The sequence below is a fragment of the Phacochoerus africanus genome, chromosome 4 (assembly GCF_016906955.1).
Source record: "Phacochoerus africanus isolate WHEZ1 chromosome 4, ROS_Pafr_v1, whole genome shotgun sequence".
In the NCBI taxonomy this organism is placed as follows: domain Eukaryota; kingdom Metazoa; phylum Chordata; class Mammalia; order Artiodactyla; family Suidae; genus Phacochoerus; species Phacochoerus africanus.
Genome location: NC_062547.1, coordinates 81034207 through 81054171, shown reverse-complemented (window position 1 = coordinate 81054171; position 19965 = coordinate 81034207). Strand labels below are relative to the sequence as shown.

At 40.6% G+C, this 19965-nt stretch overlaps 1 protein-coding gene across 8 annotated transcripts in view; it reads right to left on the bottom strand.

Moving 5' to 3' along the window:
* Window positions 1–19965, bottom strand: part of UIMC1 (ubiquitin interaction motif containing 1) — a 136622-nt gene that overhangs the window by 91021 nt on the left and 25636 nt on the right. For all 8 annotated transcript variants that reach the window (XM_047778018.1, XM_047778021.1, XM_047778022.1 and 5 more), the window contains exon 2: window positions 10908–11062. In XM_047778018.1, coding sequence (XP_047633974.1) covers window positions 10908–11054 — 147 coding nt within the window. In that variant the 5' untranslated portion in view covers window positions 11055–11062. The remainder of the gene's footprint in view (window positions 1–10907; window positions 11063–19965) is intronic.

Sequence of the window (19965 nt, the reverse complement as noted above, 5' to 3'; positions counted from 1 at the left end):
TGCCGCGAGAGCGGCCCAAGGAAATAGCAAAAAGACAAAAAAAAAAAAAAAAACTGTTCTTCCCATTCCTTAATGTAAGAATGATTTCTCTAGGAGTTCCCATTATGGCTCAGTAATTGACAAATCCGACTAGGAACCATGAGGTTGCAGGTTCAATCCCTGGCCTTGCTCAGTGGGTTAAGGATCTGGCATTGCTGTAAGCTGTGGCACAGACTGCAGATGCGGCTTGGATCCCACGTTTCTGTGACTCTGGTGTAGGCCGGTGGCTACAGCTCAGATTCGACCCCTAGCCTGGGAACCTCCATATGCTGCGGGAGCAGCCCAAGAAATGGCAAAAAGACAAAAAAAAAAAAATTGACTTTGGATATATGATATCCCCTGTGATATTAGTATTATCAATCCAAATCAAAGTAGTAAGTTAAGAAGCAAGAAAACTCACCTATCAAAATAAGAATTTTGAATGCTGATAAACACAATGTACACTGAAAGGATATGTACCGACATTTAAAATGGGTTCACTATTTCACACATAACTTTGTTTAGTTACGACTACAGAAAGAAAAAAATTATGATGAATATAATAGCCATTCTCTATATTAAACTGCCATGAAACAATCCAAGAAACATGTACCATTTTTGTCTCTTCTTTTAACTTATATTATATTGGTTCTGACCATATTTATTGAAATAAAACCTCATGTCTGCTACATCTAACAATGAAAGATGTAGGCTCTGGTTCTTTTTTATTTTTATTTATTTTTTTACTTTTTTAAAGTTAATTGCTAAAAACACAGTACTGTATGTTGGAGAGCACAGAAATGCAGATAGTTTATCTAATTTTTTTTATTTTTATTTTTTGTCTTTTTGCCTTTTCTAGGGCCGCACCTGCGGCATATGGAGGTTCCCAGGCTAGGGGTCGAATCGGAGCTGTAGCTGCTGGCCTACGCCAGAGTCACAGCAACGCCAGATCCAAGACACGTCCACGACCCACACCACAGCTCATGGCAACGCCAAATCCTTAACCCGCTGAGCGAGGCCAGGGATCGAACCCACAACCTCATGGTTCCTAGTAGGATTCGTTAACCACTGAGCCACGAAGAGAACTCCTCAGATTCTTTTTTAAATTTCATTTTTCTGTAATCCATTTTACTGTGCTTTATAAAATATGTCTGTGACAGAGCAGAAATTTTGAAAAGATGCTGGTCTTGTACCACAGGTTATATAAAGAGAACAAACTTAAAATGATCATGAATAAGGACTTGATAAAATAAATTATGGTCCATTCAGAATACTATGTTTCCTTCTAAAAGAAGGAGTTTTGGAGTTCCCGTTCTGGCGTAGCAGAAATGAATCCAACTAGTGACCATGAGGTTGCAGGTTCAATCTCTGGCCTCGCTCAGGGGGTTAAGGATCTGGCATTGCCATGAGCTGTGGTGTAAGTTGCAGGAGCAGTTCGGATCCTGCACTGCTGTGGCTGGTGACTGCAGCTCCAATTTGAGCCCTAGGCTGGGAACTTCCATATGCTGCAAGTATAGCCCTTAAAAAAAAAAAAAGTTGCATATAACCTGTATTTTCAGTGTATATTTGAATTTCAAATTATTTATAATGAAGAAATAAACACCAATTTTGAAAAGACAAAATTACTCCCAGAAAGAAAAAGTCCCATCCTAAGACTTAGTTGCATCATTCATAGAGAAGAGGAGGAGGAAAGAGATAGATGAACAGAAAAGAGACAACTCATGACCACTGGGTGGAGAAGGAAAAGTAAAACTGGGTAAACTACGAACTCTATAGAGGGAGTGGTTTCTCAGGGCTACCTGAGATGCTGTCTCCCGGGCTTGGGCTTAAGTCCTAATTTCACCCCAAATAAAACTTAACCCTCAGGAGTTCCCGTCGTGGCGCAGTGGTTAACGAATCTGACTAGGAACCATGAGGTTGCAGGTTCAATCCCTGGCCTTGTTCAGCGGGTTAAGGATCTGGCGTTGCCATGAGCTGTGGTATAGGTTACAGACGCAGCTCGGATCCCATTGCTGTGGCTCTGGCGTAGGCTGGTGGCTACATTTCCAATTCGACCCCTAGCCTAGAAACCTCCATATGCCACAGGAGCGGCCCAAGAAATGGCAAAAAGACAAAAAAAAAAAAGGTTAAAAACAGCACTACCATTCAATCTAGGAATTTCACTTTGGGTATTTTTCCAAAGAAAACAAAAACACTGGAGTTCCCTTTGTCAGTGGTTAACAAACCCGACAAGGATCCATGAGGATTTGTGTTCAATTCCTGGCCTTGCTCAGTGGGTTAAGGATCTGGGTTGCCCTGAGCTGGGGTGTAGGCTGCAGACATGGCTCAGATCTGGCATTGCTGCAGCTGTGGTGTACCCCGGCAGCTGTAGATCCAATTCAACCCTTAGCCCGAGAATTTCCATATGCAACGGGTGCAGCCCTAAAAAGCAAAAAATTAAATAAATAAATAATAAAAATAAAAGCCAACAAAAATGAAAACATATTTTAAAAAGAATGAACACATATGTATATGTATATGTATGACTGAGTCAATTTACCATACAGCAGAAATTGGTACAACACTGTAAATCTCCTACACTTTAATTTAGAAAAAAAACTGAAGAATGTGGCAAATGGTTAGGTGTAAAACATGAAATAAAGGAAAGAGATAATTCTGAGCTTTACAACAAATGAGTGGTTGTACCACAAAATGAGACAGAAGATAAAGAAGGGGAGAGATGGAGTTTCCATCGTGGCACAGCAGAAACGAATCCAAGTCTCAGGTTCAATCCCTGGCCTCACTCAGTGGGTTAAGGATCCAGCAGTGCCAATCACCTCCAGGGTTTACCCTAGCCTGGCCTGCCTGCCCTCTGCAAGAGCTCCACGGCCCACAAACACCAAGGCAAGCTCTGCCCAGCCACAGGAAGTCTGCCTCCATCGCGGTGCGGTCCTGCCAGTCCCGTGTGCCCTGGGAAGTGCTCCTTTACCCCCCAGCAGCCCAGTTAGCTGCTCCTGCCCTCAGGAGGTGCTGCACTCCCAGAGAGCTGCTGCCCAGCACCGCCTGCCCCCGGAAGAGCTCCGTGGCCCAGAAGTGCCAGGGCAAGACCTGCCTGGCCACGGGAAGTCTGCCTCCATTGTAGTGCAGACCTGCCAGTCCCACCTGCCCTCAGAAAGTCCTCCTTTGCTTCAGAGTGACTCTGCTAGCCCCGCCCACCCTCGGGAAGACCACTGCCTCAAAGAAGACCAGCCAACATCGCCAGCCCTCGGGAAACACTCCACAGCAGTGCCAGGGCAAACCCTGCCCAGCCAACGGGAGTGCACATCCACCACGAAAAAGAAAATAACAGGAGTTCCTGTCGTGGCGCAGTGGTTAACGCATCCGACTAGGAACCATGAGGTTGCAGGTTCAGTCCCTGCCCTTGCTCAGTGGGTTAAGGATCCGGCATTGCCGTGAGCTGTGGTGTAGGTTGCAGACACGGCTCGGATCCCGCGTTGCTATGGCTCTGGCCTAGGCCAGCGGCTACAGCTCCAATTCGACCCCTAGCCTGGGAACCTCCATATGCCATGGGACCGGCACTGGAAAAGGCAAAAAGACAAAAAATAAATAAATAAATAATAAAACAAAAACAAAACAAAACAAAACAAAAAAAAGAAAGTAACAATCAAGATGAAGAAGCTCAGAAACCATTCCCAGTTAAACCAACAGGAGAACTCACCTAAAGCAGTCAACAATGAAACACAGCTCTGCAGTCTGACAGACTTGGAGTTCAAAAGGGAGATAGTGAAAATACTGAAGGGATTAAGAGAAGACATGAACAGTAATGCATACTCCCTCAGAAAGGGACTAGAAAATATAAGGAGGAGCCAAGAAAAAATTCATTTGCAGAGATGCAAACTGAGCTAAGGGCAGTAAAAACCAGAATGAATGATGCAGAAGAATGAATTAGTGATGTGGAAGATAGAATAATGGAAATCACCCAAACAGGACAGCAGACAGAAAACCAAATGAAAAATCATGAAAGCAATATAACAGACCTATGGGATAATATAAAGTGGGCCAATCTATGCATAATAGGACTTCCAGAAGGAGAAGAAAAATATAAGGGGACTGAAAATATATTTGAAGAAATTATCACTGGAAACTTTACAAATCTAAATGATACTGATTTCAATACTGAAAGCACAGAGGGCCCCAAACAAGTTGAACCCAAATGGACCCACACAAAGACACATCATAATAAAAATACCAAAAGTTAATGATAAAGAGAGGATCCTAAAGGCAGCAAGAGAAAAGCAAAGTGTCAATTATAAGGGAACCCCATAAGGCTATCAGCTGATTTCTCTACAGAAACTCCACAGGCCAGGAGGGAATGGCAAGAGATATTTAAAGCGCTGAAAGGAAAAAATATATAACCTAGAACACTCTATGCAGCAAGAGTATCACTTAAAACAGAAGGGGAAATAAAAACTTTCCAACAAACAAAAGCTAAAAGAATACAGCAATACAAAACCCATTCTAGGAGTTCCCATCATGGCGCAGTGGTTAACGAATCTGACTAGGAACCATGAGGTTTCGGATTTGATCCCTGCCCACGCTCAGTGGGTTAAGGATCTGGTGTTGCCGTGAGCTATTGTGTAGGTTGCAGACGCGACTCAGATCCTGCGTTGTTGTGGCTCCGGTGTAGGCCGGCGGCTAGAGCTCCAATTAGACCTCTAGCCTGGGAACCTCCATATGCTGCAGGAGCAGCCCTAGAAAAGGCAAAAAGACAAAAAAATAAAATAAAATAAAATAAAAAACATTCTAGAGGAAATATTGGAAGGGCTTCTCTAAATTAAAAAAAAAAAAAAAGAGAGAGAGAGAGATAAGAACTAGGATGGAGGAGGAAACCACAATCAGAGAACAGTCACTCAAATAAGCCAGCATACAGATCTAATCATGAAGATGTTTAAAACAAAATAAAATTAAAAAGAAAAAAAAGAGACATCAAAATCATAAAATGTGGGCAAGGGAAGTAAGGAAATAAATAGATGCTTTTTTAATTTTCTTTTTTAAATTTTAGTATGGTAATGAAGTGTTTGAACCTACAGGACTATCAGGCTAAACCACACAATTATAGGAAGGGGTTAACATACTTAAAAAACAGGGCAAGCACAAACTGAAACCAAACATTACATTCACAAAAAATGAAAAGAAAAACACTCAAGTCAAAAATAATTGGAGACCATCCAACCAAAAAAAGAAAGGAAGAATGGAGAATCATAGAATCAACTGGAAAACGAGGTTTAAAATGGCAATAAATAATCGTCTATCAATTATCACCTTAAATGTCAATGGATTGAATGCTCCAATCAAAAGACACAGAGTGGCTGATTGAATAAAAAAGCAAAAACCTTCAACCTGCTGCCTACAAGAAACTCACCTTAGGACAAAGGACACATAACAGATTGAAAGTGAGGGGATGGGAAAAAATATTTCATGCCAATGGACATGACAGGAAAGCAGGAGTTGCAATACCCATATCAGACGAAATAGACTTTAAAATGAAGGCCATGAAGAAAGACAAAAAGGACACTATTTAATGATTAAAGGATCCATTCAAGAAGAAGATATTACTATCATCAACATATATGCCCCAAATATAGAAGCACCCAGATACATACAACAAATATTAACACACATAAAAGGAGAAACTGATGGGAATACAATCATAGTAGGAGACTTTAACACCCCACTCACATCAATGGACAGATCCTCTAGACAGAAAAACAATAAAGCAACAGAGATCCCAAAGGAGACAATAGAAAAGTTAGACTTAATTGACATCTTCAGGACACTACACCCAAAAAAATCAGAATACACATTCTTCTCAAGTATGCATGGAACACTCTCAAGAATTGATCACATATTGGGGCACAAAGCTTTCAACAAATTTAGGAGCATAGAAAGTATTTCAAGTATCTTCTTTGACCACAATGGCATGAAACTAGAAATCAACCACGGAAAAAGAAATGAGAAAAAACCTACTACATGGAGACTAAACAACATGCTACTAAAAAACCAATGGGTCAATGAGGAAATGAAGAAGGAAATTAAAAAATACCTCAAGACAAATGATAATGAAGTTACAACCTCTCAAAATCAATGGGATGCCACAAAAGCAGTGCTCAGAGGGAAATTCATAGCAATACAGGCCTTCCTCAAAAAAGAAGAACAATCTCAAATTGACAACTTAACCCACCACCTAAATGAATTAGAAAAAAAGAACAAAAAACCTAGTCAGCAGAAGGAAGGAAATCGTAAAGATCAAAGAGGAAATCAATAAAATAGAGATTCAAAAAACAATAGAGAAAATTAATAAAACCAAGAGCTGGTTCTTTGAAAAGGTAAACAAAATTGACAGACCTCTAGCTAGACTCACTAAGAAGAGGAAAGAAAGAACCCAAATAAACAAAATTAGAAATGAAAAAGGAGAAATCACACCAAATACTGCAGAAATACAAAAAAGCATAAGAGAATACTATGAACAACCATATGCCAACAAATTCGACAATCCAGAAGAAATGGACAACTTTCTAGAATCTTACAGCCTGCCAAAACTGAATCAAGAAATAGACCAACTGAACTGACTAAGCACTAGAAATGAAATTGAATACGTCATAAAAACACTCCCTACAAATAAAAGCCCAGGATCAGATGGCTTCACAGGCAAATTCTACCAAACATAAAAAGAGGATCTGGTGCCCATCCTCCTTAAACTTTTTCAAAAGTTTGAAGAAGAAGGAACACTCCCAAAGACATTCTGTGATGCCACCATCACCCTAACTCCAAAACCAGACAAAGATACCACCAAAAAAGAAAACTATCAGCCAATATCTTTGATAAATATAGACGCAAAAATTCTCAACAAAATTCTAGCCAACCAAATCCAACAACACATCAAAAGATTGTATACCATAACCAGGTGGGATTCATCCCAGGTTCACAAGGATGGTTCAACATACGCAAATCAATCAACGTCATACACCACATTAACAAAAGAAACGTCAAAAACCATATGATCATCTCGATAGATACACAAAAAGCATTTGACAATGTCCAACATCCATTTATGATAAAAACTCCCACTAAAGCGGGTATAAAGGGAACATTCCTTAACATAATGAAAGCCATTTAGGACGACGCCACAGCAAATATAATACTCAATGGAGAAAAACTGAAAGCCTTCTCACTCAAATCTGGAACAAGACAGGGATGCTCACTCTCACTCCTGCTATTCAACATAGTTTTGGAAGTCCTAGCCACAGCAATTAGACAAACAAAAGAAATAAAAGGCTTCCAAGGAGGAAGAGAAGAGATAAAACTGTCACTGTATGCAGACAGCATGATACCATACATAGAAAACCCTAAGGACTCAACCCAAAAACTACTTGAACTGATTAACAAATTCAGCAAAATAGCAGGATATATGATTAACATCCAGAAATCAGTCACATTTCTGTACACTAACAATGAAATATTAGAAAAGGAATACAAAAATACCTTTTAAAATTGCACCCCAAAAAATCAAATACCTCGGAATACACCTGATCAAGAAGGTAAAGGACTTATATGCCAAGAACTATAAACCATTAATCAAGAAAATTAAAGATGACGTAAAGAAATGGAAAGATATTCCATGTTCCTGGATTGGAAAAATTAATATTGTAAAAATGGCCATACTACCTAAAGCAATCTACAGATTCAATACAATCCCTATCAAACTACCCATGACATTTTTCACAGAACTAAAACAAGCAATCCAAAAATTTATATAGAACCACAAAAGACCCAGAATTGCCAAAGCAATCCTGAGGAACAAAAACCAAGCAGGAGGCATAACTCTTCCAGACTCCAAGCAATATTACAAAGCCACAGTCATCAAAACAGTGTGATACTGGTACCAAAACAGACATACAGACCAATGGAACAGAATAGAGAACCCAGAAATAAACCCTGATGCCTATGGTCAATTAATCTTTGACAAAGGAGGCAAGAGCATAAAATGGGAAAAAGAAAATCTACTCAGCAAGAATTGCTGTGAAAACTGGACAGCTGCATGCAAATCAATGAAACTAAAACATACCCTCACACTATGCACAAAAATAAACTCAAAATGGCTGAAAGACTTAAATATAAGACACCATCAAATGCCTGCAAGAGAACATAGGCAAAACATTCTCTGACATCAACCTCATGAATATTTTCTCAAGTCATTCACCCAAGGCAACAAAAATAAGAGCAAAAATTGGCTCCCGTCGTGGCTCAGTGGTTATCAAATCTGACTAGGAACCATGAGGTTACAGGTTCAATCCCTGGCCTTGCTCAGTCGGTTAAGGATCTGGCGTTGCCGTGAGCTGTGGTGTAGGCCAGCGGCCATAGCTCCGATTCAACCCCTAGCCTGGGAACCTCCATATGCCACGGGAGTGGCCCAAGAAATGGCAAAAAGACAAAAGGAAAAAAAAAAAGAAAGAGCAAAAATAAACCAATGGACCTAATCAAACTGACAAGCTTTTGCACAGCAAAGAAAACAAAAAACAAAAAGACAACTTACAGAATGGGAGAAAATAGTTTCAAATGATACAATGGACAAGGGCTTAATCTCTAGAATATACAAACAACTTATACAACTCAACACCAAAAAAGCCAACCACCCAATGGAAAAATGGGCAAAAGACCTGAATAGACCGTTCTCTAAGGAAGATATACAGATGGCCAACAAGCACATGAAAAAATGCTCCACATCCCTGATTATTAGAGAAATGCAAATCAAAACTACCATGAGATACCACCTCACACCAGTCAGAATGGCCATCATTAATAAGTCCACAAATAACAAGTGCTGGAGGGGGTGTGGAGAAAAGGGAACCCTCCTGCACTGTTGGTGGGAATGTAAGCTGGTACAACCACTATAGAGAACAATATGGAGGTACCTTAGAAAACTATACACAGAACTACCATATGACCCAGCAGTCCCACTCTTGGGCATATATCCACACAAAACTTTCCTAGAAAAAGACACATGCACCCGCATGTTCATTGTAGCACTATTCAAAAGAGCCAAGACATGGAAACTACCCAAATGTCCATCGACAGACGACTGGATTAGGAAGGTGTGGTATATATACACAATGGAATACTACTCAGCCATAAAAAAGAATGACATAATGCCATTTGCAGCAACACGGATGGAACTAGAGACTCTCATACTGAGTGAAACAAGAAAGAGAAAGACAAATACCATATGATATCACTTATAACTGGAATCTAATATATAGTACAAATGAACGTTTCCACAGAAAAGAAAATCATAGACTTGGAGAACAGACTTGTGGCTGCCTTGGGGGAGAGGGAGGGAGTTGGAGGGATTGGGAGCTTGGGGTTAACAGATACAAACTATTGCTCTTGGAATGGATTTACAATGAAATCCTGCTGTATAACATTGAGAACTATGTCTAGATACTTACATCGAAACACAACAATGGGAGGAAAAAGTATGTATACATGTATATGTAACTTGGCCCCCATGCTGTACAGTGGAAAAATAAATAAATAAATAAAAAGGATGCGGCATTGTCATGAGCTGTGGTGTAGGTCACAGATGCGGCTTAGGTCCTGTGCTGCTGTGGCTGTGGCGTAGGCCAGCAGCTGTAGCTCTGATGTGACCCCTAGCCTGGGAACCTCCATTTGCCTCGGGTACAGCCCTTAAAAAAAAAAAAAGAAGTGAAGAGATAAACTTGGACGAAAAAATAATCCACTACCTTACTGGATGTGACCTATAGACAGACAGAAATCTCCAGTAAATAAATGGAAACAGGGAACAAAGGAAAGATATTAAGATCGATACAGCATTGCCCAACAAAACTTTCTATAATGAAGGAAATGCTCTATACTTGGGCTAACACAACAAACACTAGGTGTGACTAGTCTAAGAGAGGAACAGATTTTTTCCTTTTATTTAGTTTCAATTAATTAATTTATTTATTTTGTGTGTGTGTGTGTCTTTTTGCTATTTCTTTGGGCCGCTCCCGCGGCATATGGAGGTTCCCAGGCTAGGGGTCGAATCAGAGCTGTAGCCACCGGCCTACGCCAGAGCCATAGCAACGCCAGATCCGAGCCGCGTCTGCAACCTACACCACAGCTCACGGCAATGCCGGATCGTTAACCCACTGAGCAAGGGCAGGGACCAAACCCACAACCTCATGGTTCCTAGTCGGATTCGTTAACCACTGCGCCACAACGGGAACTCCGATTAATTTAAATTTAAAGAGCTACAGGTGGCTAGTGCTACCACACTGGGTAGAGTGTATCTAGAGATTTAAAAAGCATTTCCATTTGCTTTCTCTCACATTCCATACATATGAAAATTAAGATTTACATTTGATTTATTCAAATAGTTTTAAAGTATCACCTTGGATTAATATATTACAAAACTCAGGAGTTATGATTCATCCTAGACCAAATAGTATGACTTACTTTCTTTTAAATAATTCTTAATTTCATTTACAAATCAAAATGAAGCTAAGTAAATGAGTTCCCATTGTGGTGCAATGGAATGAATCCGACTAAGGTTAAAGATCTGGCGTTGCTATGAGCTGTGATGTAGGTCTCAGATGCAGCTTGGATCCTGCATGGCTATGGCTGTGGCTGTGACGTAGGCCAGGAGCTGTAGCTCCAATTCAACTCTTAGCCTAGGAACCTCCATATGCTGTGGGTATGGCCCTAAAAAGAAAAAAAAAACAAAAAATGAAGTTAAGTAAAAATTGCGTGGTCTGGCAAAGTGTCAATAACGTATAGTCTTACAAAACAAACCAGTCATAAATGAGGAGGCCTGGTGTGAGACCCAGAGCTCCACTCCTCTGAAAACTAACCTCTCCATCACTATCAGATATCACAATGAATCCATCTTCAATTCGACGCTTCTTCTTCACACTGACAGAACTGGCAGTTTCTGCATCTTTTTTCTCTACGTTCTGAGCTCCAGAGGCTTCTTTACCTTTTTTCTTTCTCCGTGGCATCTTTTTGTCTGAAATACATGATTAAATGATTTACTTAAAGTTTCCCAGATGTTGTCTGTAAAAAAGAAAGATATCCACCTAACAGTAGTAAAACTGGATCTCTGGACTTTTCTACTACTCATTTAAATTTATATTTTTTTCAATAAGGAAAAATACATATATATATAAATCTCATATCTTTAGGGGAATTTCAATAGGAATAACATAATTAAATTTATCCTGGTTCCTTAAACATTAAATTTAAATGGTTAATTCTTTTTTTTTTTTTAGGGCTGCAGGTGTGGTAGGTATATGGAAATTCCCAGGCTAGGGGTCAAAACGGAGCTACAGCTGCAGGCCTAGGCCACAGCCACAGCAACATGGGATCCAAACTGTGTCTGCAACCTACACCACAGCTCATGACAAGGCCAGATCCTTTAACTCACTGAGCCAGGCCAGGGATCAGACCTGCATCCTCATGAATACTAGTCGGGTTCATTTCCACTGAGCCACATAGGAACTCCTAGCAGGTTCTCTTAACTACATATTATTTATCTAAAAAATTTTTTTGAATTCTAATGCCTCGGAGTTCCCATCATCGCTCAGTGGTTAGCGAGCCTGACTAGCATCCATGAGGACTTGGGTTCGAGTGGGTTAAGGATCCGGCATTGCTGTGAGCTGTGGTGTAGGTCGCAGATGTGGCTCAGATCCCACGTTGCTGTGGCTGTGGCCTAGGCTGGCAGCTGTAGCTCTGATTAGACCCATAGCTTGGGTGCAGCCCTAAAAAGACAAAAAAAAAAAACAAAACTAAGAAATCCACTAAAAAGTTGTTATAACTAATGAACGAGTTCAGAAAAAATGCAGTATACAAGGTAAATATACAAAAATCAGCAGTACTGCTATCTACTAGCAGTAAACAATCCAAAAATGAAAAATTTTAAATTCGACTTCTAACAGCATCAAAAATAGGAGTTCCCATCATGGTGCAGTGGTTAACGAATCTGAATAGGAATCATGAGGTTGCGGGTTCGGTCCCTGCCCTTGCTCAGTGGGTTAACGATCTGGCGTTGCCGTGAGCTGTGGTGTAGGTTGCAGGCGTGGCTCGGATCCCATTGCTGTGGCTCTGGCGTAGGCTGGTGGCTACAGCTCCGATTCGACCCCTAGCCTGGGAACCTCCATATGCCGTGGGAGCGGCCCAAGAAATAGCAAAAAAGACAAAAAAAAAAATTCTCATGAGTAAATTTAACAAAAGTGCAAGATTTGCAACTGAAAACTTTATTACTAAAATAAAAGAACACCTAAGTAGGAGAAAAAGAATATATATGTCATGACTGGGTCACTTCACTGTACAGCAGAAATTGGCACAGCACTGTAAATCAACTATACTTTATTTTTTTTTTAATTTTTTTAAAAGAGGATCTAAGTAAATGTAAAGACATCTCATATTCATGAATTAGAAATTCTTTCTTCTTTTCTTTCTTTTTTTTTATTTTTTTTATTTTCCCACTGTACAGCAAGGGGGTCAGGTTATCCTTACATGTATACATTACAATTACATTTTTCCCCCAGCCTTTCTTCTGTTGCAACATGAGTATCTAGACAAAGTTCTCAATGCTATTCAGCAGGATCTCCTTGTAGATCTATTCTAAGTTGTGTCTGATAAGCCCAAGCTCCCGATCCCTCCCACTCCCTCCCCCTCCCATCAGGCAGCCACAAGTCTCTTCTCCAAGTCCATGATTTTCTTTTCTAAGGAGATGTTCATTTGTGCTGGATATAGAAATTCTGATACTATAACACAGCAATATTCCCCAAATTGCTCTATAGATACAACACAATCCCTAGAAAATTCTTACTGGCTTTTTTGTAAAAATAGATAAGTTGATCCTAAAATTCACAGAGAAAAGCAAGGTTCTAGAATAACCAAAACAATTTTTAAAAAAGTAACAAAGTTGAAGGACTCACATCTCAATTTCCAAACATACTACACAGCTACAGTGTGGCACTGGCACAAAAAGAGAAAAAAAAAGATCAATGGAATAGGAGTTCCCGTCGTAGCGCGTCGGAAATGAATCCAACTGGGAACCATGAGGTTGCAAGTTTGATCCCTGACCTTGCTCAATGGGTTAAGGATCCAGCGTTGCCATGAGCTGTGGTGCAGGTTGCAGACGTGGTTCGTATCTGGCATTGCTGTGGCTGTGGTGTAGGCTGGCAGCTGTAGCTCCGATTCGACCCCTAGCCTGGGAGCCTCCATATGCTGTGGGTGTGGCCCTAAAAAAGACAAAAAAAAAATCAATTGAATAGAAGAAATGAGAGTCCAGAAAAACCCACACATTTACTGTCAACTGCTTTTGATACAAGTATCAAGATAATTCAATGGGCAAAGTACAGTCTTTTCAACAAATGTTACTAGAAAACTAGATATCCATACACAAAAGAATGAAATTGGACCTCTGCCTCACATAATGAAGGACTGCATGAAACAAGTCACAGAAACGAAAGAGCAAAACCTATAAAACTGTTAAGCAAAACATATGCATAAATCTTTGTGATCCTGGATAGGTAAACAGCTGTCAAATATGACATCAAAAGCATAAGCAACAGAAGAAAAAAATAAATTGGGCTTTACCTTATTAAAAATCTCTGTGCACCAAACCATAATATTAAGAAAAATTTTTTAAAAAGAATAAAAAAGAATGGAAAAGGGAGTTCCCATTGTGGCTCAGCAGGTTAAGAACCCAACATAGTGTCTGTGAGGATGTAAGTTTGATCCCTGGCTTTGCTTAGTCGGTTAAGGACCCAGCGTTGCCACAAGCTTCGGCATAGGCCACAGATGTGACTTGGATCAGGTGTTGCTTCAATTTGACCCCTAGCCCAGGATCTTCCATATGCCACACGTGTGGCCCTAAAAAGACAAAAAAAAAAAAATGGGAAAAATATTTCCAAAGCATCTTTGTAATAGAGGAATTGTATATAGAGTATATAAAGAACACTTGTAACTCGAGTAAAAAGGCAAATAAACCAATTATAAAATGAGCAAAGAGTTTGGGATTAGTAGCAAACTATTACATTTAGAATGGATAAACAATGAGGTTCTACTGTATAGCACAGGGAACTATATCCAATCTCTTGTGATAAAACATGATGGATAATATGAGAAAGAATGTGTATGATGTATGTGTATATATATGTATGCATACATATATATGTATGTGACTGGGTCGGTCACTTTGCTGTACAGCAGAAATTGACATGCTGTAAATTAATTATACTTTAATAAAAAAATTTTTCATTAAAAGTTAAAAAACAAAATGAGGAGTTCCCATCATGGCTCAGCAGTTAACAAAACCGACCAGCATCCATGGGGAATGGGTTCGATCCCTGGCCTCGCTCAATGGGTTACAGATCACAGCAATGCTGTGAGTTGTGGAGTAGGTCGCAGATGTGGCTCAGATCCTATGTTGCTGTGGCTGTGGCATGGCCATCGGCTACAGCTCCAATTGGACCCCTAGCCTGGGAACCTCCACATGCCTAGGGTACGGCCTTAGAAAGACAAAAAGACAAAAAAAAAAGAAAAAATGAGCAAGAGGAGTTTTACTGTGGTGCAGTGGGTTAACAATCCAGCTTGTCTCTGTGGAGGTGCCAGTTGAATCCCTGGCCCAGCACAGTAGGTTAAGGATCCACCATTGCTGCAGCTGTGGCACAGGTCACAGCTCCAGCTCAGATTTGATCCCTGGCCCAGGAACTTCCATATGCTACAGGTACAGCGGAAAAAGTAAAAAAGAAAAAGGAAAATAAAAGAGCAAAAACACGAACACACATTTCTCCAATGAAGATATACAAATGGCCAATAAGCACATGAAAAGATTTTCAACAGCATTAGTCATCAAGCGAAGGTGAAGATTAATAATGGCTATAAAAAAATGGAAAATAGCAAGTGCTGACAAGGATATAGAGAAAATGGAACCTTAATATATTGTTTTAGTTTGGGTTTTTTTTTTTGTCTTTTTAGGGTCACACCTGTGGCATATGGAAGTTCCCAGACTAGGGGTCAAATCAGAGCTATAGCAGCCGGCCTATGCCACAGCCACAGCAACACAGGATCCAAGACCCGACTGTGAACTACACCACAAATCACAGCAATGCCAGAGCCTTAACCCACTGAGCAAAACCAAGGATCAAACCTGTGTCATCATGGACACTAGTCAGATTTGTTTCCTCTGAGCCACGAAGGGAAGTCCCCCCTAATATATTGGGTTTTTTGGGGGGGTTTTTTGTTGTTGTTGTTGTCTTTTTGCCATTTCTTGGGCCGCTCCCTCGGCATATGGAGGTTCCCAGGCTAGGGGTCTAATCGGAGCTGTAGCTGCCAGCCTATGCCAGAGCCACAGCAATGTGGGATCCGAGCCGCGTCTGCAACCTACACCACAGCTCACGGCAAAGCCGGATCGTTAACCCACTGAGCAAGGGCAGGGACCAAACCCGCAACCTCATGGTTCCTAGTCGGATTCGTTAACCACTGCGCCACGACGAGAACTCCTCCCCCCTAATATATTGTTGATGGGAAGGTAAAACAGTGCAGCAGTCAAGGTGGGAGGAAAAAAGGAATAAAGTATTGATACATGCTACAACATTAATAAACCTTGAAAATATATTTAGTCAAAGAAGACAGTTACAAAATCCCACATATTGCATTTCATTTATAGGAAATGTCCAGAATTACAAATCTATAAAGATAAAAAGTAGATTAGTAGTTGTTAAGGACTGGGGGGTCGGAAGGGTTGCACTAAGGGGCAGGGAAATTTCTTTTTGAGGTAATGAAATGTTTGAAAATTGTATACTTTTCAATCACATACCTTATTTCTTAATTGGAAATGTAATTGATGTACCATATTGTTATTTTCAGGCATATTAATAGTGATTTGACACTTGCATACATTATGAAATGATCACCAAAAGTCTAGTAACTCATGTCTCCACACAAAACTATTAAAATAAGATTAACCATAGTCCCATGCTATCTCTTACATTCTCATGGCTTATTTATTTTAACTAGAGATTTGTACCTCAATCCCTTTCCTCTATTTTGCCCCACCTCTAATCCCCCATCCCCTTTGGTAACCACCAGTTTGTTCTCTGTACCTAGAAGTTTGTTTTGTTTTTTAGATTCCACATATAAGTGAGATCACACATTTACACTTGTCTTTTTCTGACTTATTTCACTTGGCATAATACTCTCTAGATCTACCCATGTTGCTGCAAAAGGCAAGATTTCAATTTTTTATAGCTGAGCAATATTCCATTGTGTGTGTGTACACTACTTCTTTTTTTTTTTTTTTGGTCTTTTTGCTATTTCTTTGGGCCACTCCCGAGACATATGGAGGTTCCCAGGCTAGGGGTCGAATCGGAGCTGTAGCCACTGCCCTACGCCAGAGCCACAGCAACACGGGATCCGAGCCACGTCTGCAACCTACACCACAGCTCACGGCAATGCCGGATCGTTAACCCACTGAGCAAGGGCAGGCACCGAACCCGCAACCTCATGGTTCCTAGTCGGATTCGTTAACCACTGCGCCACGACGGGAACTCCTTTTTTTTTTTTTTTTTTGGTCTTTTTGCAACACTACTTCTTTATCCAGTAACCTATCAATGGACATTCATGTTACCACCATATCTTGATTAAAGAATGCTACATTTAACACTGGTGTCCTGGAGTTCCCATCATGGCTCAGCAGAAACAAATCTGATTAGCATCCATGATGATGCAGGTTTGATCCCTGGCCTCGCTCAGTGGGTTAAGGATCCGGCATTAAGCTGTGGTGTAGGTTGAATATGCAGCTCAGATCTGGCATTGCTATGACTGTGGCACAGGCCAATGGCTACAGCTCTGATTCAATTCCTAGCCTGGGAATCTCCATATGCCATGGGTATGGCCCTAAAAAGACCAAAAAAACAAATAAAACAAAACAAAACACTGGTGTACACATATCTTTTCAAATTAGTGTTTTTGTTTTCTTTGAATAAATACTCAAAAGTGAAATTGCTGGATTATATGGCAGTTCTATTTTTTAATTTCAACTGTATAGTTTAAGTGCCTGATTATATGGTAAGTAAACTATATTTCAATAAAGTTGTTTTGATATTTTTTTCTTTTTTTGGCCATGCCCTTGGCACGTGGAAGTTCCAGGGCCGGAAATCAAACATGTGCCATAGCCACTGCAGTGACAACACCGGATCCTTAACTCACTGTGCCAGAGAACTCCAAAATTGTTTAAAAAAAAAAAAGGAATACCAAATGTTGGCAAGGATGCAGAGAAATTAAACATTTTATCCATTGCTGGTGAGAATATAAAATTCTGCAGCTGCTGTGGCAAATAGCTTGGCAACTCCTCAAAAAATTAAAATATATCTAGGAGCTCTCTTGAGGACTACTGGTTAAGGACTTGGTGTTGTCACTGCTTTAGTTCAGGTTCAATCACTGACCCTGGAAGCTCCAAATGCCACAAGCACAGCTAAGATAAAAAACTTTCAGGAGTGTCCGTTACGGTGCAGCAGAAACGAATCCAACTAGGAACCATGAGGTTGCGGGTTCGGTCCCTGGCCTTGCTCAGTGGGTTAAGGATCCGGCATTGCCATGAGCTGTGGTGTAGGTCGCAGACACAGATCGGATCTGGCATTGCTGTGGCTCTGGTCCAACTCCGATTGGACCCCTAGCCTGGGAACCTCCATATGCCTCAGGTGTGGCCCTCAAAAGACAAAAGACAAAAAAAAAAAGTAAATAAATTTAACTTAAAAATAAAATGCATCTATCAGGTCTACTCCCAGGTAAACACCCAAGAAAGTTAAAAACAAGTATTCAAACAAAAAGTTGAACTTAAATACTCCTAACTGCAATTATTATAATAGCAAAAAATGAAAATAACCCAAATAATGGATACACAAAATGTAATAACATCCATACAATGCAATATTAGTTAGCTTTAAAAAAAAAAATACTGATACATGCTACAATATGGATGAACCTTGAAAATTTTTTTTTTTTTTTGTCTTTTTGCCTTTTCTAGGGCCGCTTTCCACAGCATATGGAGGTTCCCAGGCTAGGGATCTAATCGGAGCTGTACCTGCCAAGCCTATGCCAGAGCCACAGCAACACGGGATCTGAGCCGCGTCTGCAACCTACACCACAGCTCATGGCAACGCCGGATCCTTTACCCACTGAGCAAGGCCAGGGATCAAACCCACAACCTCATGGGTCCTAGTTAGATTCGTTAACCACTGAGCCACGACGGGAACTCCAGGATGAATCTTGAAAATATTATGTTGAGTGAAAAGCAGCCAGACAAAAAAGGCTGCATATTACATGCTTCTTTCTATATGAAAAATCCTGAATAGACAAACCTACAAAGGTAGAAAGCATATTAAGACTGTTAGAAGCTGGAGGAATGAGAAATGAGGAGTGACTGCTTAATGGATATGGGATTTTCTTGAGGGGTGCTGAAAATGTTTGGAATTAAAAAGTGGTGAAAGGTGAGTAAGTAGAATGTATGAAGGAGTTCCCGTCGTGGCTCAGTGGTTAACGAACCCGACGAATATCCATGAGGATGCAGGTTTGATCCCTGGCCTTGCTCAGTGGGCTGCAGTGTAGGTTGCAGATGCGGCTCAGATCCCGAGTTGCCATGGCTGTGGTGTAGGCCAGCAGCTGTAGCTCCAATTCAACCCCTAGCCTGGAAACCTACATATGCCGTGGGTGTGGCCCTAAAGACAAAAAAAAAAAAAAGGAAGAATGAATGAAAAGCCACTAAATTGTACACTTTAAAATGGTGAAAACACAGATGCAGCTCGGATCCCGAGTTGCTGTGGCTCTGGTGTAGGCCAGTGGCTACAGCTCCAATTTGACCCCTAGCCTGGGACCCTCCATATGCGTCGGGAGCGGCCCAAGAAATGGCAAAAAGACAAAAAAATAAAAATAAAATAAAATGGTGAAAACAGTGAATTTTATGTTATATGAATTATACCTAAATTAAAAAAAAAAATCCACAGATGATTTTACTTTATAACCAAAGCAGAGAATCACTGATTTAAATGGTCACTGATTTACAAAAAAAACCTTGGGAGTTCTCTGGTGGTCTAGCAGTTGATTTAGCACTGTCATTGCCATGGCTCAGGTTCGAACTCCAGCCCAAAACTTCCACATGCTGCAGGTGCATCCAAAAAAAATAATAATAAAAACAAGTTCCTGTTGTGGCTCAGCAGATTAAGAACTCAAAAAAGGGTCTGTGAGGATGTGGTATGGATCCCTAGCCTCACTCACTGGGTTAAGGATCCAATTTGCAAGAAGCTGTGGCATAAGTCGCAGATATAGCTTGGATCCAGTGTTGCCGTGGCTGTGGCATATGCCTACAGCTGCAGCTTTGAATCAACCCCTAGCCCAGGAACTTCCATATGCCACAGGTGTAGCCAAAATAAATAAATAAAAATTAAAAGAACAATCTTAACGGTGTTATTACAAACTTCTCAAATTGTTTAATTATTCGATTACTCCAAAAAAGGAAAAAAGGAGTTCCCGTTGTGGGGAACCCAACTAACAGCCATGAGAATGTGGGTTCAATCTCTGGCCTCGCTCAGTGGGTTAAGGATTTGGTGTTGCTGTGAGCAGTGGTGTTGGTTGCAGATGCGGCTCTGATCCTGCTGTGGCTATGGTGTAGGCTGGCAGCTACAGCTCCGATTTGACCCCTAGCCTGGAAAGTTCATATGCTGCAGGTACAGCCCTAAACACACACACACACACACACACACACACACACACACACACACACAAAACCACTGCTTGGAAAGCTTGGGGGCAAAGGGACCTTAATAACAGTCCTCTATGAATGACTCTTACCTCTAGATAGGCAACTATTTAGTACCAAGCTGTTTATCAAGTGATCATATAAGC